Source organism: Echiichthys vipera, assembly GCF_963691815.1.
Source record: "Echiichthys vipera genome assembly, chromosome: 9".
Classification (NCBI taxonomy): domain Eukaryota; kingdom Metazoa; phylum Chordata; class Actinopteri; order Perciformes; family Trachinidae; genus Echiichthys; species Echiichthys vipera.
In genome coordinates, this window is record NC_139834.1 from 22,425,131 (window position 1) to 22,440,915 (window position 15,785).

Consider the following 15,785-nt stretch of genomic DNA (forward strand, 5'->3'; position numbering starts at 1 on the left):
CCACGCATGCGCACTACGGATCCACCGCTGATGCAAGACATTTTCGGCGCAGCATTGTGGGACCGACTGAGGGACAAAAAGTAGCCAGATTTCAGTCATTTTTCAGCCCGCAAACATGTCAGGAGACGAGGTAAGTCACCTCCGCTTGTCCGCTGGTCAGTGTGTGTCGGCGTGAACACTTGTTTGGGTGAATTTAGCTGGATTATGAAGTCAGATCGGTGTTGAGGATGACTTTGGGCCTCGGCTCTGCTGCTCCCCTCCCTGTCCGCACCAGCGCTCACATGGCTGGAACCGAGCTAGCGGCGGCTCGGCCGGCGGAAATTGACAAGGAAATATCCAGTACACCACTTGATCACGGTGTGTGACATTATTCAGATTATTAACCATCGCTGCGGTCAGTCGATCCGCCCTGTCACAGCTGCCGGATGACTCAAATTGAATGGTTAGCTAGTTAGCATTAGCTCGTCGGTGAGCTGCGGCGCTAACGGCCGGTGTTCTCCGTTAACGTTAGCGCTGTTTAACGGACATTTAAACACAACTTTGACAGAAATATCCATCCAGAATTAAGCTGGTCATCATTATGAATAACTTATATATATTTTTTCTTCTTGAACTGTATAACGGTAAAACAACTTAACGCAACCATTAAGAGAATTGAACATGAAGCATGCGCAAATCCCTATGTGGCACAGAAGAGGAACAGCACTCACAGCACTGAGGAATAAAATAATATATCAAAGAGAAGAACAAACGATTAAATAGTAATAAAATACAAATAAAGGAACCGAAGTGAGCAGCAACCAACGGCAGAGGCAGCTAAAATTATTAAGCAATTCATGCACCAGTTTTTAAAAAAGCTAAAATAGATTCTCGTGATTTCTTAATCAGCATTAACTTTAGTACTAGTTACATTAAGATATTCCTTTATTAGTCCCACAAATGAACTGAAGGCATTTTCTTTTCACAGCAGCAAAGTGGATAGCAAACATATAAGAAGCATCAATAAGAAACAATAGTAGAAAAAATATGAACAATATAAATACAGGGAAATATAAAATATAAGAATAACAGAAGGAACAATATAAACAATATTAAAGATTTCAAATTCACATTAAGGCACAGAGGAAAAATATTACTATTGTAAGATATAATATCCTGCAATAACAAAGCATTCCAGTCAATCAGCTGTAACTATTTAATAAACCTGCATCAGTTAACTGAAATGAAAATAGACGTTAAGTCGAGGAAGAGTATCGCAAAAATATCACATATGAAGTATCATATCATGACATCTATATTAACACTACAGTTACATCGATTTAAACCTCTGTCACACTAAATACTGCCTCTCAACGGCTGGCGGGTGTCGGTTGTGCGGCGCCATCTCAATTATTTTCATGGATCAATTGTTTACTCCATAATATGACAGACGATAGTGAAGAAAGATCACAATTTTCCAGATTCCGGGTTGATTTCTTGTTTTGTTCTACCAATGGTCCATAATCTAAAGGTATTTGATTGGCTATCATTAATTCCCTGAGACTGATTTAGCAGACTCATTTTATGTCTATTGACATCATGTGATGTCATCGATCATCATCTTTTACAGGACACTTCAGTCAGTGCCGCTCAGTAAATGAATCACTGCTTTATATCACGGCACAAAATATGTGCTGCAATACTGCAATTTCCCAGCTTGGGATCAATAAAGTATTTCTATTCTATTCTATGTAACGGCGCTCATCTTTTATTTAATGTCACCAGTTGACTTTCATTGATTAAACTGTCCACAGGTTAAATTGACGACAGACGCCTTGTTTGTGTTTGAATGGTCATGGTGATACAAAAACATAATAGAATAACCAGAGGAGATGTCCTTCCCCTCTGTATAATCTGGTATTTTTGTATATTAGGACTAGTTCTTGGTATTGTTTAGAAAATATGATACCCGTGCCTCTTCTTTCGTACCTTTCACCGCAGCACAGACCGTCTGGGTTTTAGCTGCTGCTGTAGTGGGCCAGTCACGTGTTGCGTTGAATTGAAGAACGCTGGTGTTGATTGGCTGCACGCAAAACAAATTAAAAAAAATCTAGATCTGAGTACAAAAAGGATCAACTGCAGGCATTGTTTGAATAGAGACACTTAAATACTACTTTGTTCTGGGTTATTTCGGCTGATACACAGCCCCTAATCTGAACACATTCATTTCATGACATTCTCATAAAAACTATATTAATAATAAAAAAAAACGGAAGCGAAGAAAAAATGAGTTGAGTCGTTGATAAAAAAATACTTAGTTATCAACTTGGTCACAGTTGTAAGACTTCATTTTCTCTCTCTTCCTTTCCGTCAGATGATTTTCGATCCCAACATGACCAAGAAGAAGAAGAAGAAGAAGAAGCCCTTCATGTTGGATGAGGAAGGAGGAGAAGGGACGGGTGGAGAAGAGGCTAAAGAGGTGGAGGCAAAGGAGGCCGAACCAGAGACTGGAGACGACAGGGAGATGGATCTGGATGAAGATGAAGTCAGGAAGAAAGGTGAGAATGAGAGTGGAGATGCCTCAGTGTCGGTGCATGTTCTCCATGAGGGATGTTACTTTGTAAGTGTCAGCCTGCATTAAATTGTATTAAATCCGGTTTGTTTTTGTCTCCTCCAGAGCCGTCCGATGATTTAAACGACTTAAACTTCATCAACCAAAAGAAAAAGAAGAAGAAACCCAAGAAAGTATTTGATAATGATGTTGGGGAAGGATTAAAGGTCAGTCACTGTTTCTTCTTTCAGTCTGCCTATTTCGGTTTGCTTTCTGATCATTTTATCATCAGCATCTCTTGGTCCACTTCTACCGCTGTGTTCCCGTCACTCTCCTGTTTTTGTCCTAAACACATTCTAACGGCCATTTCTCATCATCTCCTCACCGAATTTCACTTCGCATTGGTTCAAATCAGGAGCTGAAAATCGAAGGAGAGCAGACCGAGGTGCTGGAGGAGGACAACCTGGACCTGATGCTCCCGACCAAAAAGAAGAGGTCAAAGAAAGTGGACTTTGATGAGGGAGAGATGCTGGAGAAGGATGACGGTGAGAACAAGCCACCTCCTGTTTAAAGCAGAGACTTAAAGGTTTAGTTTATAATAAACTACGTGTGTGATTAAATGTTTGTATGATGTGTCTCCAGCATTGGAGGATGACGAGGGGAAGAACAATGATGGGATCTCATTCAGCTCCTCAACAGGACCGACCTGGGCCGGCACTGAAAGAGACTACACTTATGATGAGGTAGGAGTGCTGTGAACGCACACACACACACACACGCCCATCCAAATTAAGTCTACATAAGGAAGGCCATCTTATTTGTCCTCAGGGAAAACGGAAGTTTTACGTTTTGAAAATGCTAAATACAGAACATCAACTCAAATGTTTTGCATATTCACAAGCACATAAGGAAGAGAGAGGAAGGGATCTAGATTCTTGTCATCTTTATTTCCTGTAAACTCTAACAAATATGAATCTGCTTCTGTACTGAACTGTGTTTTGTAAGTTATGTTACTGGAGGAGTTTGGGAGGATGGTGTCTTCAAATCTGAACTGGGGCTTAAAAAGAAAACCATTTAGTATCAAAAGTAATCCACCCACGAGTATATTGCAAAGAGGAATCACTAATAATTAATTCTGCACACTTTATTTCACCAATTTGACAAAACGTAAACAATACAGGGAAATGATGTAGTAGCCCTCAGCGAACTCGCTGACTTAATGTCAACATTATACTTATTGAAATCCACCAAAGTCCCCAAATGACTTGATGATGATTATTCACCAAATAGAAGTAAGACTGATAACTGGGGTTACAAAATCCATCAATATCAACTTTTTATTATTTACAGCTAACTATTCTAGTTTAGTTTATGCACCTGTTATTTCTTTCTTTCTTCTTTGTATATATTATATTTATCTGTATTCATTTCGGTTGTACTGCTGCAGCTAGGGATGGGCAATGTGGTGGAAAACTAATTTCACTTTTCTTTGTTACCAAATACCTCGATAGAGTTGACTGCTGTTGCTTTCACAAGATATTTATACTTTGAGATTATTGACAAATGAATGTAATGGATATAATGACTAAATTGTTAAAGGCAAAAAATTGGAACGGCTAGAACAATCTGGTAGTTACCTTTTATTTGAATGTAATGTTGCCTTTAAAACTTGGAAGAAACACCTATGCCATTAAGATTTCACAATGTCCAATATCTCAAAAATCTCATATTACAACATAGATATGTTGCACAGCCCTAGATCAATAAAGGTGTCTCTCATCAACATTTTTGACACTTTCCACGTTCCATTTATATTCAGATATTTGTATAAAACGAGCGGACATAAGGGGGAAAATAAAACACAAACATTAAGATCTTATCCTGATGTAAACACGGGCAGTATCCACTACAGCCCTTTTCACACAGAGATTCTTCAGGCGGCAGCTTTGTGTTCATTCACACAGAACCGAGCAGAGGCCGCGTATACCCGCTCAGTGTTTCACACAGAACGCTGACATTCCAGAAGCAAAGGAGGCGTTTGTCTAGTGTGGATGTGAGCCGATCCCTTAATCAACCACTCAAAGCCGACATGATCCACAGCTAGCTTTGTACGTCTATAGGAGCACAACGTCGGTAGAAAAAAAGGAGCATGCATGCTCAGAGGTGTAATAAAGGCTGAACAACCCTGCAACAAACAGGCAGTGTGAAAGGGGCTTACATGTGGCCTTACCGTTTGCGCCTTCTGTCTCAGCTTCTGAACCGAGTCTTCAACATTATGAGAGAGAAGAACCCGGACATGGTGGCTGGAGAGAAGAGGAAGTTCGTAATGAAGCCTCCTCAGGTGGTCCGAGTGGGAACCAAGAAAACCTCCTTCGTCAACTTCACAGACATCTGCAAACTGTGAGCCTCCCACTCACTCACACCTGTACACCCCTCACACTGTGACCTTCAGTCCTATCTACAGTACGTTTTTAGATTGCGTTATCTATAAACTGACTTTTTATGTGCTTCATTACAGGTTGCATCGTCAGCCGAAACATCTCCTCGCTTTCCTGTTGGCTGAGCTGGGAACAAGGTATGTTTTTGTATTTACAGTATTAAAATGCACCACTATACAGTAATTTGATTTTGTCAGTTTTAGCCACAAGTCCCTTAAAATGAACTGTTATAAAAAATGTTTGACGTTTGTGTTTTGCTTTGTCTCTTTTTCTGTTAACAGTGGTTCCATAGATGGAAATAACCAGCTTGTGATCAAAGGCAGATTTCAACAGAAACAGATAGAAAACGTGTTGAGAAGATATATCAGTAAGTAGCAATTAAACCTACAGGGCGGAAAGTGCTTTTGCATTTTAGAAATGCACCTGTAACAAGTATCTCACTATCTCTGTCCTCATTCATATTTTACGGTGCTACAAATAATATCCAGCTATGAAAAAAAGCCTGAAAAGTTGGAGGTTAGAACGGAAGTATAGAGAGGCGTTGCTATGGAGATGATACACCGTCTCGTCTCGTCTCATTGGTCTGAACGGGCAGGTTTCGGAACGTTTCAAAATGCTGACTTGGACGTTGCAAGTGGTTGCAAGTTTCAAATCTTTGTTCTGAACTGGGCTTTAGATTTGAATTGTAGGTCTATGGAAAGTATTCTTTATTTTCCAGTCACACTATACCTGCATTCGATCATTTGATTTTGTACCCAGATTTAGAAGAAAATGATTTGTATGGTTTTTGCTTGCAGCTGCAAGCGCTCTTCAGTTAAATGCGACATCTCATCGACCCACTACCGCAGCAGTTACAACCCATACAGTCTGTGGTGTGGTGAAGACGAGCATGTTGTATTTGACAGAGTTGCCTTTGCGACACCAAAACGCTCAGTGGTATAGCTATATTGTACGTGTACACGCTATATCTGTCAATGCTAACTCAGTGGGTTTTTAATCAACTCTGTTTGCAATGTTTCATTTGTGTACTTCTCTAACAAGAACAAACTAACATCTAAAAGAACTTACAGTGAACTAGTGAGTGCTAATGACTGTATTCTCACCCCCGCAGAGGAATACGTGACGTGTCACACCTGCCGCTCCCCAGAGACCATCCTGCAGAAGGACACTCGCCTCTATTTCCTGCAGTGTGAAACGTGCCACTCTCGCTGCTCCGTCGCCAGCATCAAGACTGGCTTCCAGGCTGTGACGGGCAAGAGGGCGCAGCTCCGCGCCAAAGCCAACTAAAGACCACCGAAACTGGGCTTCCCCCTTCCTCTCTCAGCCTCCACCTTCCCCTCAGAAGGGCCGAAGCTGGGGGTCGGGCGCCCCCTTGATTCGCTAAAAGGACTCTCTGAATCGAACTGCGGGAGGGTTTGGCTGTTGTTAAGTTGTGTTGTGGCCTGACCGGGCGGGGAGTGAGAGAGTATCTAAAGCTGACAGATGTGGTTCAGGTACCGTAAGCAAATGATGTGTACCACATGCACTGTTGGATGCATTAGATTTGTTGTCTGGCTGATGAACCCTCCACCTCCTAGGTTTTTTTTTTTTCTCATTTGCTGTGATTCTTCATTCCTGCAAGAAAACCCTGATTTAATATGGCTTCATCATTCTTTCCTCTCCCACTTTACATACACCAGACAGGAACCTTTCTTTGGATAAGGAATACATTTCTCCATGCAAATTGCAGTTAAACTAAGTTGATCTACAGTAATGGAGCATTACTCTGGTAATTGTAGTTGTGTTGCTGATGTGGCCACCTCTTTATTCTTGAATTCCACATCGCTTAAACTTAAACTTGTGTTTTCTGGTCTGGTCATAAATCACTAAATTGCTGGTCCAGAATTTTCCTGCTCTAGATTATCAAATACATAATCAAAATCGCAGTGCAGGAAGATTTCTCCCCGTGACAGGCTGCTAACACAGACCTTGTTTTGATCGTCTTATAGCAGGGGGATAACCAGTCTAACTAGGGGTTGATGAAGGGGAGAGCACCATCTCACTGAAGATTTTAACAGAAAGGTTGTTTGTGTATGAGCCAGGCAGACATAATGGTGTCTTTGTGAGTGCTTTGGGAGCACTGATGAGCAACTGTGTACTTCATTATTTCTATCTTTTGACTTCTGAAGTTAAGTTACGTGAAAATGAATCCAGTACATTTTTCGGGAAGAGCTCATAACCTGTCCCGTCACGCTAACACCCAAAGGCTTCCCCCTAAAACTCCAACAGGTCTTCAAGTGTGATTCAAGACATTTACACCCCCAGTTAGCCAGGATATGAAGAGTTTGACTCCGGAGATACTGGATACTACATGATATTGGTTGTATAATGTGGATAAGAAGGTCTGGAATCATTTTAAAACCTGGTTTTTACAAAAATAAAATATTCTACTCTCTCTCTCCATTACTGTGCTCTTTTTCTCTGATTACATCCATGTTGCCAGTTTTTTACAGAAAAATGACATGACATTTGTTTATAATTAAAAGTAGAAGTTTGGTTTGTTTGCTATGAAAATTGAACCATAGTGACTGCAGACAGTTTATCTATTTGAGGTCAATGATTGATTACCCAGCAGCAGTGTTGTTCCTTGCTTAATCTTGTGTAGCTAGACCTATCTCCACAGTGCTTATTCACTTGACATGGGTGCCATGTTGCTGCCACTACTGTAGGCCAAAAAGGTGCAAATTTGTGTCTTTAACAAACAAAAATAAGTTGTGTAGAGGCTGTACATTGTGCTAATAACTGTTTTTTGATTTTTGAAACACTTGCATTTGAGTAATTAAATTTACTGAGTGTAGTTTAGACTTGGCACTTTGCAGGATCAAATTTTACATACAAAGCAACAATAAAATAAGCAAAATCTAATGTTTTTAAACATTAGGCCAATAATAAATGAAGTACTAAGACTTGTAGTTTGTCAGGTTCACCTAACCATACATCAATCTCAATGATTATAAATAGCCAACATTTTATTACGGTTTACAGTGATGTGATTTTTTTTGGCGAGGGGAACTTTTAATTTGAAGGATTTTTATTTATTGAAAAGGATTTAAGATCATGGCATAGGAAAAAAATGACAAAAATACCTCTCAACATACCTACAAGGCACACTAGATAAAAAGGATAACTTGAATTGTATTAAAAACATGAAAGAAAAAAATAAGAAAATGAATACACATGTATACTTTATTGATCCCAAGCTGGAAAATTGCATTGTAGCAGCATTACACATAGTAGCAACACACAGACACATAAAAACAGCAATATAAAATGCAATACAAAAAAATAAATGTAGTGCAAAGTAAACATATAGTAATATAAGGTGCAGTGGACAGATTATGTAAAAAAAAAACATACGTTTTTTATTAGCAATAATAATTATAGTGAATCTAAATCAACCTGAGAGGTCTCACGTGTTTCCCTTTTATTCGTTTTTAGTGATTCATTTACTTTTAATGCTTTTTATTTTAAGTATGATACCGGAAGTCGCTCCCACCGTGCGCTTCGCGTTGATTGGCTGGTTCGGCTCCCTCGCACACTGATTGGAGGAGAGCTAAAGCAGTAGCTCGGTGCTAACACCAGCCTGGTAACTAACGAGCGGTGGTGAAGAACAATCCAGAACAACGAGAAACCATGCCTCGTGTTTATATTGGACGACTCAGCTATCATGTCCGCGAAAAGGACATTCAGCGTTTTTTCAGCGGATATGGAAAGCTCATGGAAATTGATCTGAAGAACGGGTACGTGTTTGGTGGAAACAGCAACGCGGGTTAGCTCACATTTCCTAGCTTAGCATGAGCTAAATGTGAAGCGTTCATGTTCACGACTCTGGTGTTACAGAAACACTAAACGCTTTTGAGCAAATATGTCTTTGTCTCTGCAGTTAACTCGGCTTTTTCAGTTGAGGTCGCGACTCTTCTTTGTCCTAACATATGGTAATATCGTAGTTTAAGTGTAGTTTTTGGGCAGTTGTCGCATGGCCAACATGGCGTCTTTGTGTTTTTTGTCATAGCGCGGAGCTAGCGGGCCCAACTCATGAAGAGCTAGCTAGTTCAATTCAAGAAAGACACATGGCGTATTTTTTTTGTATAGATTCCCTTTTTGCGGCATTTCTTCAATGCATTACATTATAGGAGATACAATGAATGGAGAGAGGGGGGAGACATGCAGCAAAGGGCCGCAGGTCGCAGTTGAACCCGCGGCCGCTGCGTCGAGGACCTTCAGCCTCTTTACATGGGGCGACTGCTCCAACCACTCAGCCGCCGGCCGCCCCACATGGCGTATTTAAAGTATATGACTTGCCCATTTTACATTTGACCTCTTTTTTTTCCCAGATATGGATTCGTGGAGTTCGAGGATAACCGGGATGCCGACGACGCCGTGTACGAGCTGAACGGGAAGGAGCTGTGCGGGGAGCGAGTGATCGTCGAACATGCCCGGGGGCCGCGCCGAGACCGAGACGGCCACGGTGGGGGCCACGCGGGTGGTGGACGCAGTAAGTGCGGTCTATTACAGGACACCCTCTCTTCACATAAGTCTTGGGCTGAGGTGTCGATTTGGACTGCACAGACAGCTGTTTTTGTTTTGTTTCATACTGGAGCTAATTGACAGACCTGCGGCATTAGTTTACATATATTTTACTGTTTCAAGCGACTCCTGATTTTTAGGCACACTATCAGTTATTGTCAGTCATAGTTTTTAATCCCATCATAGTGAGTGGCTACACCTTTTACTATGCTCCAGATTGCATGCAAACTTTAAAAGTTGCTATAACATTTACAGCGGTACCTTTCATGTTTATTAACTATACTTTGTTAGCAGTATGCCCACATGTAGAAGTTTCTGATCTACATGTTTCTTGCTCAGACAGCTTAACTTGGTCTTGTTTTTTTATTTATATTTTTGCGTGTTCAGCCTCATTCTGCTGTACAGTTTTCAATTTCTACCACCAAGGGTTGGAGACCTGCTAATTTTTGCTCCTTCCTTGTTATCATGAGCCACACTTGATTGGTTTGTGGTTCATCGAGATGGAACAAAAAGATGCAAGTCAGAGCCCTTAAATAGAAAACTTAGGCTCTTGTTGGCATTAGCTAAGATATTTTCAAAGCAAGGCTTTCCTTTCGCGGATTGCAGAATGAGCCATGTTTTGAAGGCATGAATTTCGAAATTTGTTTTCACCACAAAAATGTATCACAAATTATCGCTACAAACTTAGTTAGTGTGGTTTTAGCGCACTCATTAGGACTAGACTAACATTTTCATGTGAAATGTGTATTTTTAACTCTGGTATATATTTTTATATTCCACATTAACAAAAGTCCTTGATGTTTCAATTTGAAAGAGTCCAGTTGCGGGCTGAGGCTGAGAGTCCATTGAGGCTAAAGATGACTGGCTAAGATGACTGCCTGTCCCGTTTGGCCTTGGCTTTCACCTTACAATGTGTGTGTGACCTTTGCCCCCCCCTTGATCCTTGGCTGACCTAACCGGAAGCCATGATGACAGCAGCCTTTTGCCAATAGACCAGGGGTGATGGTGAGGATTGCCATTGGTTTCTATGTTGACAGCAAACATAAGTGGAACGGCACAAGTAAAGAACTTACAATCAAAAGCAATGTTGTAAGTGAGAAAACTGAAAAACTAAATTTCAGACCAACATCCGGTCAAATACAAAAAGATTGGTGTATGTTTTTACACTGTTCTTTCTTAATTTGATCGAACCGTGTCCTTGGCCGCAACCTATGTGGATACCTCCTTTCTGTTTGTGTTACAGGGTTCGGAGGTCTTGAAAGAACATCACTGTTCATTTGTTTATGCAGCTAAAGCATCACACTGTGATGTACCGGAGTAAGACAGGCTTTGTATTGCCGGAAACAGATGCAGTGGTGTTCTTTGCAGCAGAGAACATCAAAATGCTGAACAATGCAAACAACACAAAGAGCCCGTGCAGTGGCCTATAGATTACTTATCTGAAGCTTTGTGTTTGAAAATGGGATCAAAGGGACTCCTTTTTCATTATTAAGTTCAAATTTATTCCCCCTTGGACTTTTATCTGGCAAGTCACTGCCTAGTGTTCATTTGATGACCCAGACCAGTAGTTCTTCTTGTCTTGGCCATTTTTGTTGTTTCTAATTTTTCATCTGCTATTGTTTTTTTTTAAAGGTAGCAGTTATAGCAGCCGGAACAGCCGCACTGGCAGGGACAAGTATGGACCTCCAGTCCGTACAGAGTACCGCCTCGTCGTGGAGAACTTATCCAGCCGCTGCAGTTGGCAGGACCTCAAGGTACACATTCGAACTTCAACCGGGGCTTTTCTTGCATCATTTAGACAGAATGAGATTGTCAGGCATACTCAATTTTTTTCTTCCCTCAATTAATTGTTCTCACAGGACTTTATGCGTCAAGCAGGAGAGGTGACTTATGCAGATGCCCACAAGGAACGTACAAATGAGGGTGTGATCGAGTTTCGGTCCCACTCAGACATGAAGAGGGCCATTGACAAATTGGACGGTACAGACATTAATGGAAGGAAGATTCGTTTGGTGGAGGACCGTCCTCGCAAACGAAGGTCTTACTCTGGCAGCCGCTCTAGGTGGGAACGCGGAATAAGCTCTGATGCTTAAGACTTAGATATGTTGCCTCTGATACTAAGAAATAATCTGACATCTCGCACATGAATTAACTGTAGTTCTGTTTTTGTGCTGTCATCCTAAGATCTCGTAGTCGCCGCCGCTCCCGCAGCAGGAGCCGCAGAAGCAGGAGCTCCAGGAGCCGCTCCAGATCCAACTCAAGGTGGGAATGGGTCTAATCTAAAAAAAGACAACTGGATAAAAATACAAAGTGAAGTTCCAGTTAAAGTTTTCACATGGTTATAGAGGCTGTGTTTGGTCTTGTGCCAGAAATGAATTAGTAGTTAGCAGAGTCATGCATAGCACAAAGTCACATGGATACATTTCTTTTATCCGTTACAGGTCTCGTTCCCGTAGCAACAAGAGACGTCAACACTCCCGCTCCAGATCTGGAAGGAAGTCTCGCTCCAAGTCGGGAGAACGCAAATCAAATTCTCGCAACCGCGGGTCCCGTTCTCGATCCCGCAAATCTAAATCTCATTCACGCTCCCACAAATCTCTGTCCCGTTCAGCCGACCGTAAATCCAAATCGCGTTCAAAGAGTCTTTCAAAGGTAAAGTCAGAGCGCAATTCTCGCAGTCGATCCAAGGAGATGTCCGTTGACAAGAAGTCCCGCAGTCGTTCCGTTTCCCCAGTGGAGAACGGGAAGGAGGAGCATGCCTCCAAATCCCCCTTCCGCTCCCCATCCCCGCACGAGGATGAGCGCAGGTCCAAGTCAAGGGAAAAACATTCAGCCTCTCGCTCAAAGTCCCGCTCAAGATCCCGCTCAAGGTCTAGATCAGCTTCTCAGGATTAGTGAAATTAGAAAAGGGAGGGGTTTCTCTCATTGAGCTTGATCCCTATGCTGTACATAATGAGCAGTGTCGTCATGGCTTATGCTTCCTGGCTTGTCTACTTTTCTCCTTAAGTGTGCACTTTTCTTGACATGTTTTTTAGATGCACCACAGTAATGGGTTACTTTTTTGAACCGTTATGGTCTTTTGAATTGTCTGGCTCACAAAAATTTCATATTTTCTCCATAATTTTCCAAAATGGAATTGCTAGTCTTAATATGTTTTAGAGCTGCAACCTAAGATGGTTCGTGTCACTCTTTCCAAAACATTTCAACTTGGATTGTAAACTGCAGGTTTGTCAATCTGTTTTAATCAAAAAAACATTTGTAGCTTAGCAAAAAATGAAGCTTTATTTATTTTACTTTAATCATCTACATCTCAGTTGGAAGCCAGTCTTGTTTGGTTTATCGATAAAATTTAGTAGCATTGTAAGTGCCCAGTCCGTTAATGTCTGGAGCATCCATCCGCCGTGGTTGGATGCAACTGTTTTGTTTCATGCTCATTCAAACTGCATGGTTGTGGGAGAAAAGTAGCATTTGGCTACAGGGTTGGAAATAAAGTGTTCTCTGCACCTGTGGCTGTGCCGCTCCTTGGATAACCACTGCCTAGGGTTTTTTTTTTTGGCTAAGGAGCGGAGCAAGCAGCCACCTGCTTATTTTACCAGCTGTTGCTAATTTCCAACCCTGAGCTACAGCATTGGTGCAGTTTGCCTTTTCGAGCCGCAGTCTAATTGCTTTCTCAAAGAATCGGCTAATCTTGGTTTTGTCTTGCGGCACTCTAAAATTCACAAATGGGAAATCGTACTGCAGAGCTGCGTATTTACAAAAAACATAAGGGTTTGTATTTCATGTTTGAACAACTTTCATTGTAGGTGGACTATTATGAGCCCTTTTTAACCTTGTACATAGACCATGTGATCAGCATCGGAAACTGATTTCTCTTTTTTTCTTTTCTTTGTTGCTAACAACGTTTTGGGTTTTTTGTAACCTTTAGCAGGTAATCCATGGAAGACCCTGTTTGGCTAGAGCGTCAGTACCTCAAATGCAATGCCTCGCATTTCCAGCTTTGTACCGATTGCTGCCCTGATAAAGTCAAATTCAATTCGTTTTTCAGCTCTTTTTTTTTTCTGCAAGTTTAACCCAGGGGCTAAGGATTTTGTCAGATCTTATTTAAAGTGTGCAGCTAGTATTGGAGTTTTTGTACTAGAAAGGTACACTATATTAATATCTCTGGAGGTTCTGTTTGTGGGTTTATAATGAACACTATCAGACTTACTGATTTCACCCCCTCTCCATCTTGTGAAACACGCTTTTTTTTCCTCCTTTTGAATGAGATCTAACAGAAATGTCCTTTTTATTGTATGTTCAATTAAAGATCTTAATGGAAAACCCTGCCTCGTGATGTTGCTTTGTGACAGCATTATAGAAACCACTACTGCAGTATCGACATGACCTATATCCTGCTAATTATATAATAAATGTTCTCATTAAGGGGCGCCCTATTCTGGGAAAATGAGCCGGATCGATACATCGCAGTTTTAAGCATAATGTGTTTTTAAATTTGAGTGTAGAGCGACCGAGCTCCGGTCTCCAGACCAATCGATGGTCCGCTACATTACGTCCGAGTGGAGCAGTTGCGCTGGAAGTCTTTCGGCGTTACATTATAATGAGCGTGACTATACTGGGGAGCACGCATGCGCAGTCAGAGCCCCGGAGCCGCAGGAGATCATAGCTGGTAAGCCAAATTCCAGTTTCCGAAATGATCTGCAACCATGAATTTATTTCACATTTACTCTTTTTCCTCCAATTGCGGTAGACGCGAGGATCTTTGAGCCCCAAACGTTTTTAAAGGGACAAGTATCTTTTGTTTGAATGTAAAAGGGTTTTGGCGTTGTGGACATAATCAACCACAAAGCTTTCCATCTTTTAAAAAAAATGTATAGGCTATATTTGATCATGCCACGCGTTCAATTAACCTGTCGAATTAAACACTTTGAGATGATATAAGCAGTCGCGCCGTTGTTCCTGAAATATCAACATGCTTAACGTTGTTGTGAGGTGAAAATGTGGCTCATTCATTTGAGATGCAGCCCGAATGGGTGGCAGGGTTCATTTTTCACTAAATGTTTTTTTACAGGATTCAAGACAGGTTTTATTCATTTTATTTGTCTGTTTCTTTTTGCTTCCGCCATTTTAACTGAAATGTATTTTTCGCGTGTGTGGACTTGAGAGCTTGTGCGTAAATAACGATGTGTCTGTCACCATTACTGTGTTTTCTTATAAGAGGTAATGATGGCTGTTTAAAAGTCACTCGGGGTCATGGCTGTTCACGGATGGAGGCTCTGCACTGCCATCATTTTGTTAATTGCATCTTTAAAAGTAACTTATCTTATTTTTCTAGCTTTAAAAAAAAAGTTGGATAATATTGTTCTTAAGGCTAAGCTTGACCTTTTGATAAGTCTTTATACACGTGTCTCAGATACCTTTGAGGGTTTTGCTTCCTCTTATGGATGCTGTTGTGTTAATCAGTGGTGGTGGAAGTAAAGGTAGAAAAACCACAGTGTAGAAATACTCTGTTACAAGTAAAAGTCCTGCATTCAAAATGTTACTAAAGTAAAAGTATTACAATCAAAATATACTTAAAGTACCTCGTTGGTTCTCACAAGTTCTTATTGTACACAATTTCCCATTTCAGAATAATGTATTTTATATTATTAGGTTATAATTATTGATTATTGAATTACTGCCTGGATTGTGGATTTCACCAATCTTTATCCTTTTTATTACACTATTTATTAGTTTATTATATATATTTATTATACCAGGAAGGTCCCATTGAGATTGAAAACCTCTTTTTTTGAGGGAGTCCTGGTCAATAGGCAGCAAAGTGACAAATACAATCAAATAAAATGGTAAAAACAGTTACAAGTAAAGGAGGTCGTCTCAAGTGCACTCAGCCTGGATTCAAAGATATCAGTTCAGTTAATTTCCAGTCTTTTTGCAGCATGTTCCAGGTTGAAGGAGCAGATATATTAATTTTATTATCAATCTGAATCTGCAAAGTAACTTGAAGTGTCCAATATTTGTGCTGGAGTAAAATTATACAGTAGCAGAAAGTGGAATACAAGTACTTTGTTACATTCCACCAATGGTGTTAATACCTTTATATTTAATGATAAAAATGGTACAAGAAAAACATTGAAAACACTGTAATAAAAAAAATCACCAATAATCTGTTATCTGCTAGTCCTTTGCTTTGTACTCCTCCTCATGCTCTTTGCTCTCCAGGGCTCCGGAGTAAAGGGAACGGGGACGCCGTT

The 15,785-nt window shown here is 40.8% G+C and overlaps 2 protein-coding genes across 2 annotated transcripts; both read left to right on the forward strand.

Annotated features, from left to right (window-relative positions):
- Positions 1–7,408, forward strand: eif2s2 (eukaryotic translation initiation factor 2, subunit 2 beta). Its single transcript, XM_083919503.1, has 9 exons — positions 1–130; positions 2,354–2,537; positions 2,657–2,757; positions 2,946–3,075; positions 3,173–3,273; positions 4,782–4,930; positions 5,049–5,105; positions 5,250–5,335; positions 6,080–7,408. The coding sequence occupies exons 1-9, from the start codon at positions 116–118 to the stop codon at positions 6,253–6,255; spliced, it is 999 nt and encodes a 332-aa protein (XP_083775629.1). The 5' UTR covers positions 1–115; the 3' UTR covers positions 6,256–7,408.
- Positions 7,409–8,577: 1,169 nt separating this feature from the next.
- LOC310951754 (uncharacterized protein) lies at positions 8,578–13,843 on the forward strand. The gene is made up of 6 exons (XM_083920147.1): positions 8,578–8,747; positions 9,342–9,502; positions 11,167–11,288; positions 11,394–11,596; positions 11,719–11,796; positions 11,976–13,843. Exons 1-6 carry the CDS (start codon positions 8,641–8,643, stop codon positions 12,427–12,429), a joined length of 1,125 nt encoding a protein of 374 aa, XP_083776273.1. The 5' UTR covers positions 8,578–8,640; the 3' UTR covers positions 12,430–13,843.
- Positions 13,844–15,785: the final 1,942 nt, after the last annotated feature.

Bases quoted from the DNA above. Each gene is read 5' to 3' on its own strand.
- LOC310951754 (XM_083920147.1), top strand. From the start codon at position 8,641: ATGCCTCGTGTTTATATTGGACGACTCAGCTATCATGTCCGCGAAAAG. The intron at 11,597-11,718 runs GTGGGAACGCGG...TGTCATCCTAAG, and splicing joins TACTCTGGCAGCCGCTCTAG to ATCTCGTAGTCGCCGCCGCT. The intron at 11,797-11,975 runs GTGGGAATGGGT...TATCCGTTACAG, and splicing joins CGCTCCAGATCCAACTCAAG to GTCTCGTTCCCGTAGCAACA.
- eif2s2 (XM_083919503.1), top strand. The intron at 2,758-2,945 runs GTCAGTCACTGT...GGTTCAAATCAG, and splicing joins ATGTTGGGGAAGGATTAAAG to GAGCTGAAAATCGAAGGAGA. The intron at 3,076-3,172 runs GTGAGAACAAGC...ATGTGTCTCCAG, and splicing joins GATGCTGGAGAAGGATGACG to CATTGGAGGATGACGAGGGG.